This window comes from Monomorium pharaonis, chromosome 1 (assembly GCF_013373865.1).
Source record: "Monomorium pharaonis isolate MP-MQ-018 chromosome 1, ASM1337386v2, whole genome shotgun sequence".
Classification (NCBI taxonomy): domain Eukaryota; kingdom Metazoa; phylum Arthropoda; class Insecta; order Hymenoptera; family Formicidae; genus Monomorium; species Monomorium pharaonis.
Genome location: NC_050467.1, coordinates 40,067,196 through 40,080,877, shown reverse-complemented (window position 1 = coordinate 40,080,877; position 13,682 = coordinate 40,067,196). Strand labels below are relative to the sequence as shown.

Below are 13,682 nucleotides of genomic sequence, written 5' to 3'. Positions count from 1 at the left end.
AAAAGAAGCAAACCGTGTATCCTGCCTTCAAATATGAAAGTAAATGCATTACTTCACACGTAGTATCTGTTCGAATTCTTCATTCGACTGTAAAGCGCCGAGAAAGTGAAAACTGGGACAGCAGTCCCAGCAGTTTTTTTTTAGCTCTGCACATTTTTAAAGCAGCTGTGCAACCGAACATACATGGAGAAAACAATTTTGATAAAATGTCGACATTTTGCAGCATATAGTTATTATGTTTAAAACATTATTTTGATGGTTCAACAAAATTATTTTTAGATATGTATCTATATAGTCAAATTTTCAGTCGTTATTTCTGAGTATGTTATGACAAGTATGGATCAGCACGCGTCACCACCTTATCTCTCCGATTAAATGTTTTCTTTTTTCCGATATTTTTTAGCTGAACACGTAGATCTGTCACGTTTAACGTTATTTTCGGTATCTAAAATATTCAAAAAATTTTGAAAAAATTTATAAAGCATTGTAGCAGATTGAAAAATTTTACAAACATTGTTTATTGAATATTTTACTGTTAATGAACATTGAAGCAAAATAATAAACTTTGTCCATTGTTTTATATTTCATTTTTTGCAGTAAAATTGAGCAGGAAAGCACAATGAATTGTCAAAACTTTTTAGGGAGACGTTTTAATTAAAATTTTTTATAAATAATTAGTAAAATTGTTACAGAAGAAAATTACATGTAAATTTGACACGCGTTTATACGAGACTTTATATTCAATATTTAATGTTATCTTGGCTTTTTCGTAATAGCTTTGTTGGAGCCTCTCTCAAGTCTTTTCTATCTAATTTTTATTAGACGGTGGTCAGATAAATAAGTTTGCTGGTTTGTTTTTACAATTACGAGCGTTACTTTGTTTCGGATGCTGTAGACCTACGTGTTCGGAAGGTTAAATGCTAAAAACATGTTTTACCAAAGAAAGGAATTATTCTGTGACATGTAATCGATGACTACGACCTTTAGAAACGATATTTCTCTCCTCGAGATTTCAGCCCGTGGATACCAACGTCTGTCGATTGCGCTTGTTGATTGGCCCGCGCCACGGGAGATAAATAATGCGATGCGGCCCGTCATCGAAATCGATTAATAATCATTCTGCCAATTTAACTAAAGACTCATTCCGTTAATGTTCCCTGTGTAAAGTATTTCGTACTGCCACAAAATCTCGATTAACGTGAGTGGCGGTCAAATTGTCCGAATCGAATCGGTGTATACAGAGCTTAATGATACAGTGGTCAGACAGCCATTACAAAACGATATTATGCGCGGCGTGCATTTGACGATTGTATATGGATTGACGTTATTTGCTGTCGTCGGTGCGTCAATACTTTTCTATTGCATTTGTTGCAAGCGGGGAAATACCAAGTTAACGGTATCGCGCACATTCGCCTAATATTCACGATTAAAGCTGCGATAAAATCGTCACTGTTAATAAAGTTTTCAATGTGTGTGTGTATATATATATGTGCGTGTGTACATACATACACTAATAACCAATTGTGCAATCGTAAATTTTAACATTTTAAATATTTTGTTGAAAATTAATATATTGATATTTGCGAATTCATCATCATTATTATTATTATTATTATTATTATTATTATTCTCATATGGCGTTGTTATTTATTAAACATGATATATTCACCTGTAATCTATTAAAATATGTATACGTGTATATTAAATATGTATATGTATTCACATTATTTTTTAAAATGAAATCCTACAAGCAAATGCAATTACACGGTGCGCATAAAGTAAATGGATGTCAAAATAGATGTGAAAATTACGTTATCAAAGCACCTTTTTATGTTGTATCGTCACATAAAAGATAAGATTATATCACAGCCTAAGTACTAATTTTATCGTTAAATTTTAACATTGCAACAATCCGTTACATTTCGTCAACTGTTTGTGAAGTAAAGTATCGCGGTTTTTGTATCTGTCTACCCGGCAACGTTTGCTCGCTTTTCCATTTCCGTGAGAGGTGAGATTTTGAAAATTTAGCGCTATTTACATTTCGATCATTTACGCCCATTGGACGATTCGCCGTCAGCCAATGCGCGCGAACGTAAATGCGTACACGTCGCACGCATGAACGGAATCGGTGATCGATAAACATATAGCCCACGTTCACCAGTCCACACGGATAGAAACTGGCGATAGGCGCATGACGATAGTGAATCTTCGTTTGCAATATGTCGGAATCTACATTTCCATTTATATGGAAATTGCAAAATCACGCTTTTGTCCGATCAATTAGCGACGGACTATCGGCGGTACGTGAAATCGCGGATATCGCTTATTCGGCCGAGGGTAGTTCTGCTCCGCCATGACAACCTCTGCACAATTCATTATCGCGGAAGATTACAGCAGGGAACGCGAATGTAAAACGATTAATATCGGCGCCGGTCGCGGATATGATACATCGCTTCGAATCGCTTAAGTGATTCAAAAGAAACGGGCGATGAACAAGTACAAGCCGACCCACGCGTTTTGTTCGTCGTCGTCGCAGCACGCTCATACAATTAGCTAGAAAAGAATCGACAGAGGAGGCGAATATAATCATGACGTAAAAATTGTGTCAAGAGTGCACAGCTACGGTAAAAATATCAAACGAGAATAACTGTTCGCCACGAAACTCTCTCTCCCTCCCCCCTCTCTCCCTCCCCCCTCTCTCCCTATTTCTTTTGTCCTCTCTTTTTTTCTCTGTTTAACAACGAATATTAAAATAGCGATAAAAGTTAAGAAATATAATTAAACACGTATAATAATTTATGAGAAATTATATTTTTACCTCTTGTTCCATTTAACACCGAAAAGTAAGGAAAATATTTTACAATTGATTACAATTGGTTTTAAAGTATCACAGTTGATTGAAATATCACGGAAAGCTTTATCCTGTTTTTATATTATCTTTCTAGCTTAATGAGCTTATAAAATAATGAGCGAATAAAAAAATACTGCTAATTAACCCCTAAAGTGCTTTTATACTAATTTTATTTTATAATGTAAAATTAAAAGATAATTGTATGAAATAAAATCTTCATTCGTTTGCAGTTATAAAAGGATTTAGCATGCGTGCACGATATTTTATAATCTGAGAACAAATATCACTGAGTATGTATAACGTTTTTTTTTTTTAAACTAAACCGCGAGAAATAGACCTTGCTGAGACAAATCCCATCGAGGTTGTGAAAGCAAGATTGCATGTAGGCGATATGCACCAGCCAAATCGATTAACACCGACCGTGCAATAGTCAAGCAGCGCGCACGCGGCAAAACTATGTCATAAGCATAAATAAAATATTTCGTAGAAAGTGACTGGCGAGGATTCATAGACGAATGCGAATAACAATGACACGGAACATGGCTGGACCGATACGATAATAATGTCGTATATGATGAATTGCAGAATTGTCTCGTGAATTTCCATCTAATTACTCGCTGACATCCATCATATCGATCAAACCAAATATGTGCCTACGTAAGCGAATGCATCGCATCGATTTCCGTTGTTGTGGAAACTACCGTCAATCAATTGACAAAGCGACGCATTAAGAATTCCTTGCTAACTTTTCTCGGAAAAGATAAAGCGTGTAGACACACATTCGAAGGTAGAGATCTTCTTCGGAAGGTACACAATCCTTGTTATAAATTTTGACGCGACCTCCCTATCGCGCTGATACACAATGTAATTATCGTTGTCTTAATCATCTTTCCCATTTCACATGTAAATTGAACGCGTATACATGTATCCCACACAGGTACAACAGAAAATAGTTAAATATTACCAGTTTCAAAGACAAAATATTTATCTAAAATACACGTCAGTCTGAATACTATCCGTCTAATCTCGCGATAACGCACATAACATGTTCCGCGAAGGACATTGATACGTTTCTTGCATATTATTACCTTGCATATACTTACCATATTATTACGTATTAACCATGAGTTACTATAAAAGCAGTAAAAAAATGGAAACATGATATTACTCGAGTTTCAATTCGTTAAAAGCTTTTTTAAAAACTGAATCTAATTCCGGAAGCACATTAAATAATTTAATATAGTTGAAACATTGAACTTTGGATATTGATATTTAATCTTCACCATATTAATATAACTCGGTCTAGATATAAATATCGAATTCGTATAATGTAACGAATTGTTTCTATAATAATACACGCACGAACATTATTCGAATGCTTCAATTGTTAAAATTACCGTAACGCGAAACTCTCGCTCAACCGATGTGGAATTTTGTGAAACAATTATGCTGCGTTAACGGAAAAGAGCAATTGTAAAGGAGTTACGTTTCACTTTTATACAAAATCATAATAATCATTTACCAAGGGAATATCTCACGGTTTTTTTTTTTCAATCATATGTTTCGCGTGAAATAATCTAATATGTTCGCAAACTACATTTTGCACTCGACCGTACGAATAGCTCGGGGCCATAGGATTAAATGCCACAGCTTATGCAACAACAGCACATCGTACGATTGCGGACGGTGCTAACTAATTCAGGGTCGGATGAATTCGAAACTTCGTGTTCGATATTAGCCTTCACGGTCTTTACGCTGGCCGTTGATAACCGGAATGATAATGTGATTGTCATTAACTGATAACGAATGTGTTATTGCGGGAAATCACCCCCTCAAAAAGAATTTCTAGTATATAACAAGACAAAAAATATTCTTGATATACTTAATCTTATTGCAAACTTATGCAATATAAACCAATGTTAAGGTGAGATCGATAGTTTCTATTTTTCCTCCGTCAAAATAAGACATCTGAAGACAAGAATAATGCATAAAAATTTCAGCTTAGGTATTCTTTAAGTTAACTCTGATATACCTAACAAAAATTTAATTTATCAAGTACTATTTATTGTACTACTTATGAAAAAAAGTTATACCAATAAAAACTTTATACTATCTGCTACTATAAAATAAGAAATATAAAATATGCTTATATTTCAAAGAAAAATCTTCAAGAAACTTTTGCATTTTTTCCGTCCTATAGTATAAGTGAGATATATGGGGTATATGTAACTTAGAAATAATGCTTATAAATTAGATGTAAAATAACGTTGTAACTTTTAAAATTTAAATTTTAAAGAATAAAAATAAAGTAATAAAACTGAAGAGATTAATATGTGCAAATAACCGTTCTCTTTCTCTTTCGTAAGAAAGATTCGACGCGATGCATTATAATTAATGCATCCGCGGAAACTCAGCGGTGAGGTGATATATTAGCGAATATTTTTGGTTGTAATAAAGTTCCCTTGTGAATCTTCGTGAATATTTCATCAAAATAAAAAAAGTTTCTTCAATTTTTTTCTCAGATCAGTCTATTGTCAAGAATGTCATGAGATTATATCACAAAATTTATTTGTGATATAATCTGATTTAAATCTAAATTTGAGAAAATTAAAGGGACAATATCAAGATTATTTTATTCTACATTTAAGAATTTTTCTACTAAAAAAAAATATTTCTTTCTAAACAATAATTATGATTGTCCTATATCAATGTTATTTTATGATACGTAGAAAAATAATACTGTTGAATCCAGAAATCATTCCTGTGAGTGCAACTTTCGCTTTATGCGCAAAAATATCAAAAGGAGCGACAGAGAGAGAGAGAGAGAGAGAGAGAGAGAGAGAGAGAGAGAGAGAGAAGAGAGAGGAAACTGCTGAATATACTCGGAAAATCGATAATACGGAATATTCAACCGATATTGCAAATACGAATGTTTTGCGAGAATACAAACCGGGAACGCTGTATGTACGTTTGAGGTGCGCATAATTCAGAAATATTGGCGGCTGGCGTAATATAGTAAATTTACCATCCCATATTCCGAGTTCGCGTATGTTATTATCTCCTAGTACGTGTTCTGCTGGTATTTGCAACTGCGACATTTGAACGCTTACAAAATGAATACTCACTTCGACCGGCATCATGACGGTAACAATAATATTTATGCGGAGCAGGCAAATAGCGCAAATAGCGTGACAAACACGTTTTCCAATATAATCCAGTACGTAAAAAAAGAATATTTCTTAATATTCAATGCACACCTTGAGACATTTGTGTCCGGCGCACTTTTCTTTTCTTCGAAACATCTCGTTGGTTATAATTAGTTATATAACATTCATATCCAATTTCTTTAATACACTATCATACAAGTACTTTCTAAGGATGTTAAAGAATATGTTAAAAATCACTTGAATTTCTATATATTTCTAAAAATGGTAAAAATTAACGATGGACACATAATGTGCACACACACTGAGAAAAACATATTTGAAAGTTTACTTGTGAAATTTATTATTTCACTGAAATATTTAATTATTTAAATACGGCAGAATAAATTTTTTTTACCAAATAAATCAACTGATAAAAAATGAGGTACATTTTACAGAAATATTTCTTTCGTCATCACAATGAATTTCTTACAACTAATAAATATCCAAAGAGAATGTCAGAAGTAACAGTTTGCTCGCTAATATTTCAACTTTTTTTTCAGTAAAAATCCAGAAAATAAAGGTGTGCGCATCAAGTGTTAAAGGTGCAATTAAAAATAAAGCTACTCCGCGATGTTCTAAGATTAAAAGGCTCCAGGCGCAAACTTTTTCGAAGCTCCCGTAAAAACCGCGCAGATTTTTTTTTTTTTTGTGTTCGCCTTTGTACGCGGGAGGTGCTCCTTCAAAGAGGTAGGGTGTTCCACTTGACGCGAACGTCCTTCCACGCGCTCAAGTTGCTATATCGAACCGAGTTAAATATAAGTAGAAAAGTTATACACGAGAGAAAGAGAGAGCCTATAAGTTCGAAGAAACGTGTGCTCGAGCGGGTGGGTGCATCGACGATGGAAAGGCGAGGCAGCGACTCGAAGCGTCGCCGGGACGGCGACGGTCAATCGGTTAATCGGCGCCACGTGTGAGAGATATTTGCGGACGAGTGTTCCGTGTAACGTGCTCGCGTTCGTGCGTGCTCCGATCTATCCACGCCAGAAGCCCGTCGTCGGCTCGATAAACCCTCTCCGCATCGTCGCGACGAGAGGGTGAAATTCGGGTGGAGAGTCGCGCGCGTGTGAGCTTTGACGTGACGGCGACGGGGCTCCACTGTAAAGTTCACGATCGCGATAAAAATCGGCGTTTCTCCCAGGGGAGAGGGGGGGGATCCCAGCCATTCTCCTCCTTCCATATTATGAAAAGACAAGACAGTCGTAGGCGACACAGCGTGTCACCGCGAATCCGCGAGTCATTCGCTCATTTGCAAGCGAAACGATCGTCGTGCTTGCGTAACGACGGGCATGCCGTCGCGCGCACGCATGCACCATCGGACGTTTGTCGCACGTACGTACGTACGTAGTCAGCGAGGATTTCCCGACGTCTGTTTGTCCATTACGGCGATCGATGTTATCGCGCGGTGATTATCGTACGGCACATTTCACGGCTAAATGCGCCGCGACGTGATCCGCGAGGTATGGCGGTCCGCCGAGGCGGAATATAATGCTCTCAGTTTAATTTGAGCTACCGCTTCATCATTCATTCTGTTAATGAAAAGTCCTCAGTTTAATTAGGAAAAAGAAAGATACACTTGTGCAATGTATTATTTAAAAGAAGAGATTCGCAGAGCTGATAATATTTCGCGCGGACCCAAACTCGGAGCAGAACGAAATTTCATTCCAATGTTCTGCTCCGAGCTCTCGAAATCGGCTATTTAGCGTAAAGGTGAAGTTATGTTAACGAGTCGCTCCGAGGCTCGTTTGTCGCTAATGAGTCGGACGACGTATCAAGTGAATTAGGAAAATCACCGAGCGGGGAAGGTCGTATATCTGTTACTCCAGCGGGGAAAAGAGAGAACCTGTCAACGGGTGATTCTCATTGAAAAAGACTCGGACAACCGCGCGCAGACAGGTCGGAAAGTTTGACAGTTGACGGCTGTCACACGTCGGAGCAGCGAAAGAGAGGGAATCGCGCGCGACCCGGAGCGAAGCCACGGCGAGGAGGCGCCGACGGCGACGGCGCCGGAGAGCGCGCGCCAGAGCAGCAGCAGCAGCAGCTCCAGCACCGTTCCTCTCGGGAGCGCGTGCGGTCACGGCGACGGCACTCACCAGGTGTAGCACGGTGTTGACGACCTCCCGATTGGACACCTGTCCCACCTCGATCAGGCCGATCAGCACGGCGAACTTGAGGCTGTCGTTCATCGCCATCGCCACCACCTCCTCGGGCCGCTTGATGTCACTGAACGGCGGGCTCTTGAGGTCCGCCATCGCGACGGACATTTAAGCGCGACCGCGAGCCGCGTCGCGCGTCCACACTCGCGAGGTTACCGGGGAACTACGTTCGCTTCGCACGAGGTTACGGGTCCTATCAGCGGGAGCGTTTCGCCGTCACATGATAATACAACACAAATTGATCTGCCATGTTAGAAAGTGGGCACTGTTGTGAGCACTACCAGCCGCGCCGGCCCGAATGTTCCTAGGCGGACACCGACGCGCGCCTCCTCGCACCGAGAGAGCCACGCCGACGCTGCGCTTCCGTCGACGCGGCGGCGTCGCGACGGCGGCGCCTCAGCCAGCGTGAAACCGCCGCGGCGCATGTGTCGGCTCGCCGCGGAATTTACGAGCGCCCGTCAATGCCCCGACGCTCGTTTTCCCCGTTTAATGATCCCTCATTAACGTTAATTAACCTTCTTCGAGGCTACTGGCTATTCTCGTGTTCGTTTAGGTTTTTAATTCCAGAAAACAAAAATTTAATCTATAATAAATTGAAGAGATTAATATGATAACCTTTTCTTAAATCTTTTCTTTAATTAATTATCAAAGAACATTAATATTATTTTCCAAGCGTGTAAAATATTTTTATGTCTGTTAATGTAGAAGAATCTTTATTCACTTGAGTATTACAATGCCAAAAAGAGGATTTGGTTTACAATTTTACCTATTACACTCATTCTTCCATCCATCTATTTAACTGTCCTTCTACCTTACTGATACATCACATGGCTTTATTAATATCATACAACATAACATATCTTATTGCTCCGCTATAATCCTATATTATCGCAAGAATCCTACGTATAATAATCTTTATTCTCTTCAGCATTCATGGCCAAGAAGAGAATCCTGCATAAAATACAATATAATCATCTAAACATTTTTCTCACCACTATCTTTCAATCTTCACTTTATTCACAGTCTTCTTTCTTTCAACCTATAACTATATACACTCTTAGGCTAATATTTCATGTGTCGTATGACAAGTTAATTAGACTTTTTGATTAGCAATAAGATAAAGCATTTCTAGAGACTCGAAAATCTCTCTAGTCTATGACCAATCGAGAACGTTCAAACAGCTTGTCGTACGACACATGAAATATTAGCCTTATGCAAGGTCTACAATATTAGCAGGAATAATGGAGTAGAAGAAGTAAGAAATATGAAATTAGATTTGCCTATTTCGTTTACTCCCGGTTTTTAATTGGTCAATTATTACTCTTACTCCTTATTCCATTACTCCTGCTGACATTGTAGATCTTGCATTATAATTATTCTTTCTTATTTTACTTGCTAATCTTTCTACAAAAACCTTTCCCTCTTTTCCTTTCTCCTCTCTTTCCCTAAACATTCCATTTGCCATCCTCTATTCAAATTTATTTCTACAAATCCATACATCTAGATTCCGTACCTTATTAGTTGCCCCTTTTTCTTTTCTTTTCCTAGCATCTTTAACATAACATATCTTATTGTACTGTTCTAATCGTAAAAGCCTATATTACAATCTAGTCATATCTCACCATTTGTCTTTCACCTATCATTCCATCTTTTCTCTGTTTATAATCTTCTTACAACTTATAACTATATTCATCTAATCTTTCTATTTAACCCTTTCCCTCTACTTTCTATTACCTATACGCCTACTCTAGTGAATATATCCATCCTACCATATCCACTCCTAACCTAATTTCTCCTGTACTTCTATTCCATGTGTGCCTATCTCATTTCGCTATATACAAGCTGAAAATCAAAGGACCCTTCTCACAGCTTCCGTCTTGCTCCCTTCATCGTGCTGCAAACGTTTGCCAATCCTTCTGTCACCTTATGTCCTTGTACCTTGTTTCAATCTTCCATTCGTTTGGCTTCACATGCTTCACACTTCCTAATTCCTCTAGTGTACATCTTAAAGTTTTCTCTCTTCTTACGTTATCATGAGCTGCTTTCAAATCCAATCCATAAAGAGTGAAAACCTTTTACTTCTCTCTCCCTCTCTGCACAGTATGGACCAAAATAAATAATGTCCATTGCTCCTTTATCTCGATATTTCCTCTTATCTCTTCTCCTAATCCTAACCGCCTATCCGGTGCTGCGATCTAGTGGCAGCGTTTCTCGTCGCCGTCGCAGCCAGTCAGCTAGTGGGCCCCAGTGGCGCATGTAACACTTCGATTTGAGGGCCGCCGGTTGTGGTTACAGCTTCCGTCGAGAGTGCTCGCTCCCGTGACGTTCGCAGCCAGCAGAATCGCAGGAAAAATGGCGGCGACGGAGGATATTGACCGTGCTAAGGTACTACGACGGATTCCTTGTTCGCAATTCCTTCGTTTCATCGCGACGCGACAAGTATCATCTTGGAATTTCGTATCGCCCGACCGAGCAACCCGCATGTATTTCCCCTTATCCCGCAATTTCACGTATCGGTCTGTTGAAATGCATCAGCGGAGTTTGACAAATCTCCGCTTGGAGGACGTTTAAAAGCCTCCCTGTCTCGCGAAATTAATATATCTCTACTTTTTCTTCTCTTTCGCCGTCCTTTTGTTGCGAATAAAAAAAAACTCCCTGTCACTGCTTGTATACGTACGAATACAATTGGACATTCAAATGTATGAGACTGTGTATCTGTGTGTGTGTGTGTGTGTGTGTGTGTGTGTGTACGCATGCGAGGGTGTTGGCTTTCAGACATGATGATAACTGTACATCGAATTGAGCATTCCTTCATGCATCTATTTCATCTATTTATGGATGTAGCCACCACTCCTCTCTTTACTTCTCTTTCTCTCTTTCTTATTGAGAGAATTAGAATGTTATTTCTGTTACTAGATCGAGTCTATGATACGTAACTTGAAATTGTCTGGCCACATTGGATTTGACAGTCTGCCTAGTCAGTTAGTGAACAAGTCAGTGCAAAATGGATTTATATTCAACATTCTCTGCATTGGTACGAAGTATTGACTTTATTTTAATGAATTCTACTATATGTCTGTATTAAGTGTTGAATGAAATAATTTGTAGCAAATACTTAGTCTTTATTTATTTGGTTTTACAGGTGAAACTGGACTTGGAAAATCTACACTTATGGATTCACTTTTTAACACAAGCTTTGAATCTAGTCCCAGTCCCCATAATTTACCATCTGTAAAGCTTAAGGCACATACTTATGAACTACAAGAAAGCAATGTCAGATTGAAGCTGACTATTGTTGATACTGTTGGTTATGGTGATCAAATCAATAAAGAAGACAGCTTCAAGGCGGTTGTCGATTACATAGATGCACAATTTGAGGCTTATTTGCAAGAGGAGTTGAAAATCAAACGCAATCTAGCGACCTATCATGACACTCGCATTCATATATGTCTTTATTTTATATGTCCTACTGGCCATGGGTAAGCACACATTGTAAATTGATTAATAATTGTTTTTATAGACAAAGAACACCAATATTGGCATATCACTTTGTTTTTGGATAATGTTTTTGAAACAAAAAATATAAAACTTTGAAAACATAAATGTAAAATAGAAAGTATCTTCTCTTAAATGATATAGCAATGTTTATAATACTGTTTTACATTTTGTAATAATTAATGTTTTTACATACTTAAAAATGAACATCTCAGTTTATAAGGAGAGATCCTATTTTCCAAAAAATAAATGGCTGTTATGCCATTATTTGCAACCTTTCTCTAATAATTTCACAATAAATTTTACAATATATTTTGTAATAAATTACTGAATTACAATAGTTGCTCTAATTTTACATGCATTCTTATGCTTTCAGTTTAAAATCCATTGATCTAGTATGTATGAAAAAACTGGATACCAAAGTTAATATCATTCCAATTATTGCTAAGGCAGATACAATATCAAAGACTGAATTACAGAAATTTAAGGTATATCTCACTTCCATTGAAATTATTCTGATTTGCTTCAGATCTTTGTCATTTACACCACAATCTTATTTGTTTATTATGTTTTTTATTTCAGAGCAAAATAATATCTGAATTGCAAAACAATGGGATACATATTTATCAGTTTCCAACTGATGATGAAAGCGTAGCAGATATAAACGTCACCATGAACACTCACGTACCTTTTGCTGTCGTTGGCAGTACCGATTTCGTTCGCGTGGGTAACAAAATGATGCGTTCTCGTCAATATCCGTGGGGCACAGTTCAAGGTTAAAAATTTTATTTGTTTTACAAACTTAAAGCTTCTTATAATGCAATAGAAAGGAATATAAGCGTCGAATAACGAGCTTGTTATATTTCTTATGTTCATCATATTCCTTTCCATTTCAATCATTATATTCGTACTTGAAAAAGAAAAGCAAATTGAAAACATATCTTTCGTATTACAGTCGAAAATGAATCTCATTGTGACTTCGTAAAACTACGCGAGATGCTGATAAGTACTAACATGGAAGACATGCGCGAGAAAACACACTGCCGCCACTATGAATTGTATCGGAAGAAAAGATTGGAGCAGGTACGTTTTGTTACTTATCAGAAATTTCATAAAAGTTAAGGTTTTCTCTCTTAAAATTTTTTATGATCTTTCAGATGGGTTTTACTGATGTTGACAGTGACAACAAACCCGTAAGTTTTCAACAGACATGCGAAGCAAAGAGATCCATTCACTTGCAAGAATTGCAACAAAAAGAGGACGAGATGCGACAGATGTTTGTCGCACGAGTGAAAGAGAAAGAAACTGAATTAAAAGAAGCAGAGAAAGAGGTAATTATGTTTTCAATATATCTGTATAGCATCAAATTTTTATTTCTATTAATTTATTAGAGCTATTGTTATCAATATTTACTGATGTTTTTATTTACATAGCTCCATAGTAAATTCGATAAGCTGAAGAAAGATCATACTGAAGAGAAGAAGAAATTAGAGGATAGTCGTAAAAAACTTGAGGACGATATAATGGAATTTAATAGACGAAAAGCGCAGTTTGCACAGCAACCTCAACATCACACGCTGACGTTAGGCAAAAGCAAAAAGAAGTAAAATGCACTTTATTATGACGATATCTTTTTATACCATTTGAATATGACTGCATTTTAATTGCATTAGCCAATAATAGTATTATTATTTTATTAATATACCTGTATACTTGATATTATATTATATTATTTTATAGTACATTTTTTTATAAGTATATTCCGTATATATTAAATATATACCAAAAATTTTTTTCTAGAAATACGCTCCAAATCGCATATGTTTCGTATTATATAGATATAACTCTAATGAAAGATAATGATTAACCAAACATTTTAAAATTAATTTGTAATGAATTTGATTTTATACGAAATATATGTTTAATATACAAATAAAAATACCTTCTCCCTTTTTCTTAATTATTAATTAAAAATAA

At 37.0% G+C, this 13,682-nt stretch overlaps 2 protein-coding genes across 2 annotated transcripts in view; one reads left to right on the top strand and one right to left on the bottom strand.

The window, feature by feature from the left end:
* LOC105831026 (neurobeachin) overlaps window positions 1–10,561 on the bottom strand; it is a 348,598-nt gene extending 338,037 nt beyond the window's left edge. Inside the window, exon 1 of the mRNA XM_036287669.1 lies at window positions 8,148–10,561. Within this exon, the coding sequence (XP_036143562.1) occupies window positions 8,148–8,318 (171 nt within the window). The 5' untranslated portion in view covers window positions 8,319–10,561. The remainder of the gene's footprint in view (window positions 1–8,147) is intronic.
* Window position 10,562: 1 nt separating this feature from the next.
* Window positions 10,563–13,644, top strand: LOC105828713 (septin-2). The gene is made up of 8 exons (XM_012667189.3): window positions 10,563–10,595; window positions 11,127–11,244; window positions 11,353–11,689; window positions 12,082–12,193; window positions 12,288–12,480; window positions 12,661–12,788; window positions 12,863–13,036; window positions 13,139–13,644. The coding sequence occupies exons 1-8, from the start codon at window positions 10,563–10,565 to the stop codon at window positions 13,310–13,312; spliced, it is 1,269 nt and encodes a 422-aa protein (XP_012522643.1). The 3' UTR covers window positions 13,313–13,644.
* Window positions 13,645–13,682: the final 38 nt, after the last annotated feature.

What these genes read in the sequence shown, in the direction of transcription:
- LOC105828713 (XM_012667189.3), top strand. Translation starts at nt 10,563, where the DNA reads ATGGCGGCGACGGAGGATATTGACCGTGCTAAG. An exon ending in AGGATATTGACCGTGCTAAG is followed by an intron (nt 10,596 to 11,126) that starts GTACTACGACGG and finishes TTCTGTTACTAG; the next exon opens with ATCGAGTCTATGATACGTAA. An exon ending in ATATGTCCTACTGGCCATGG is followed by an intron (nt 11,690 to 12,081) that starts GTAAGCACACAT and finishes TTATGCTTTCAG; the next exon opens with TTTAAAATCCATTGATCTAG.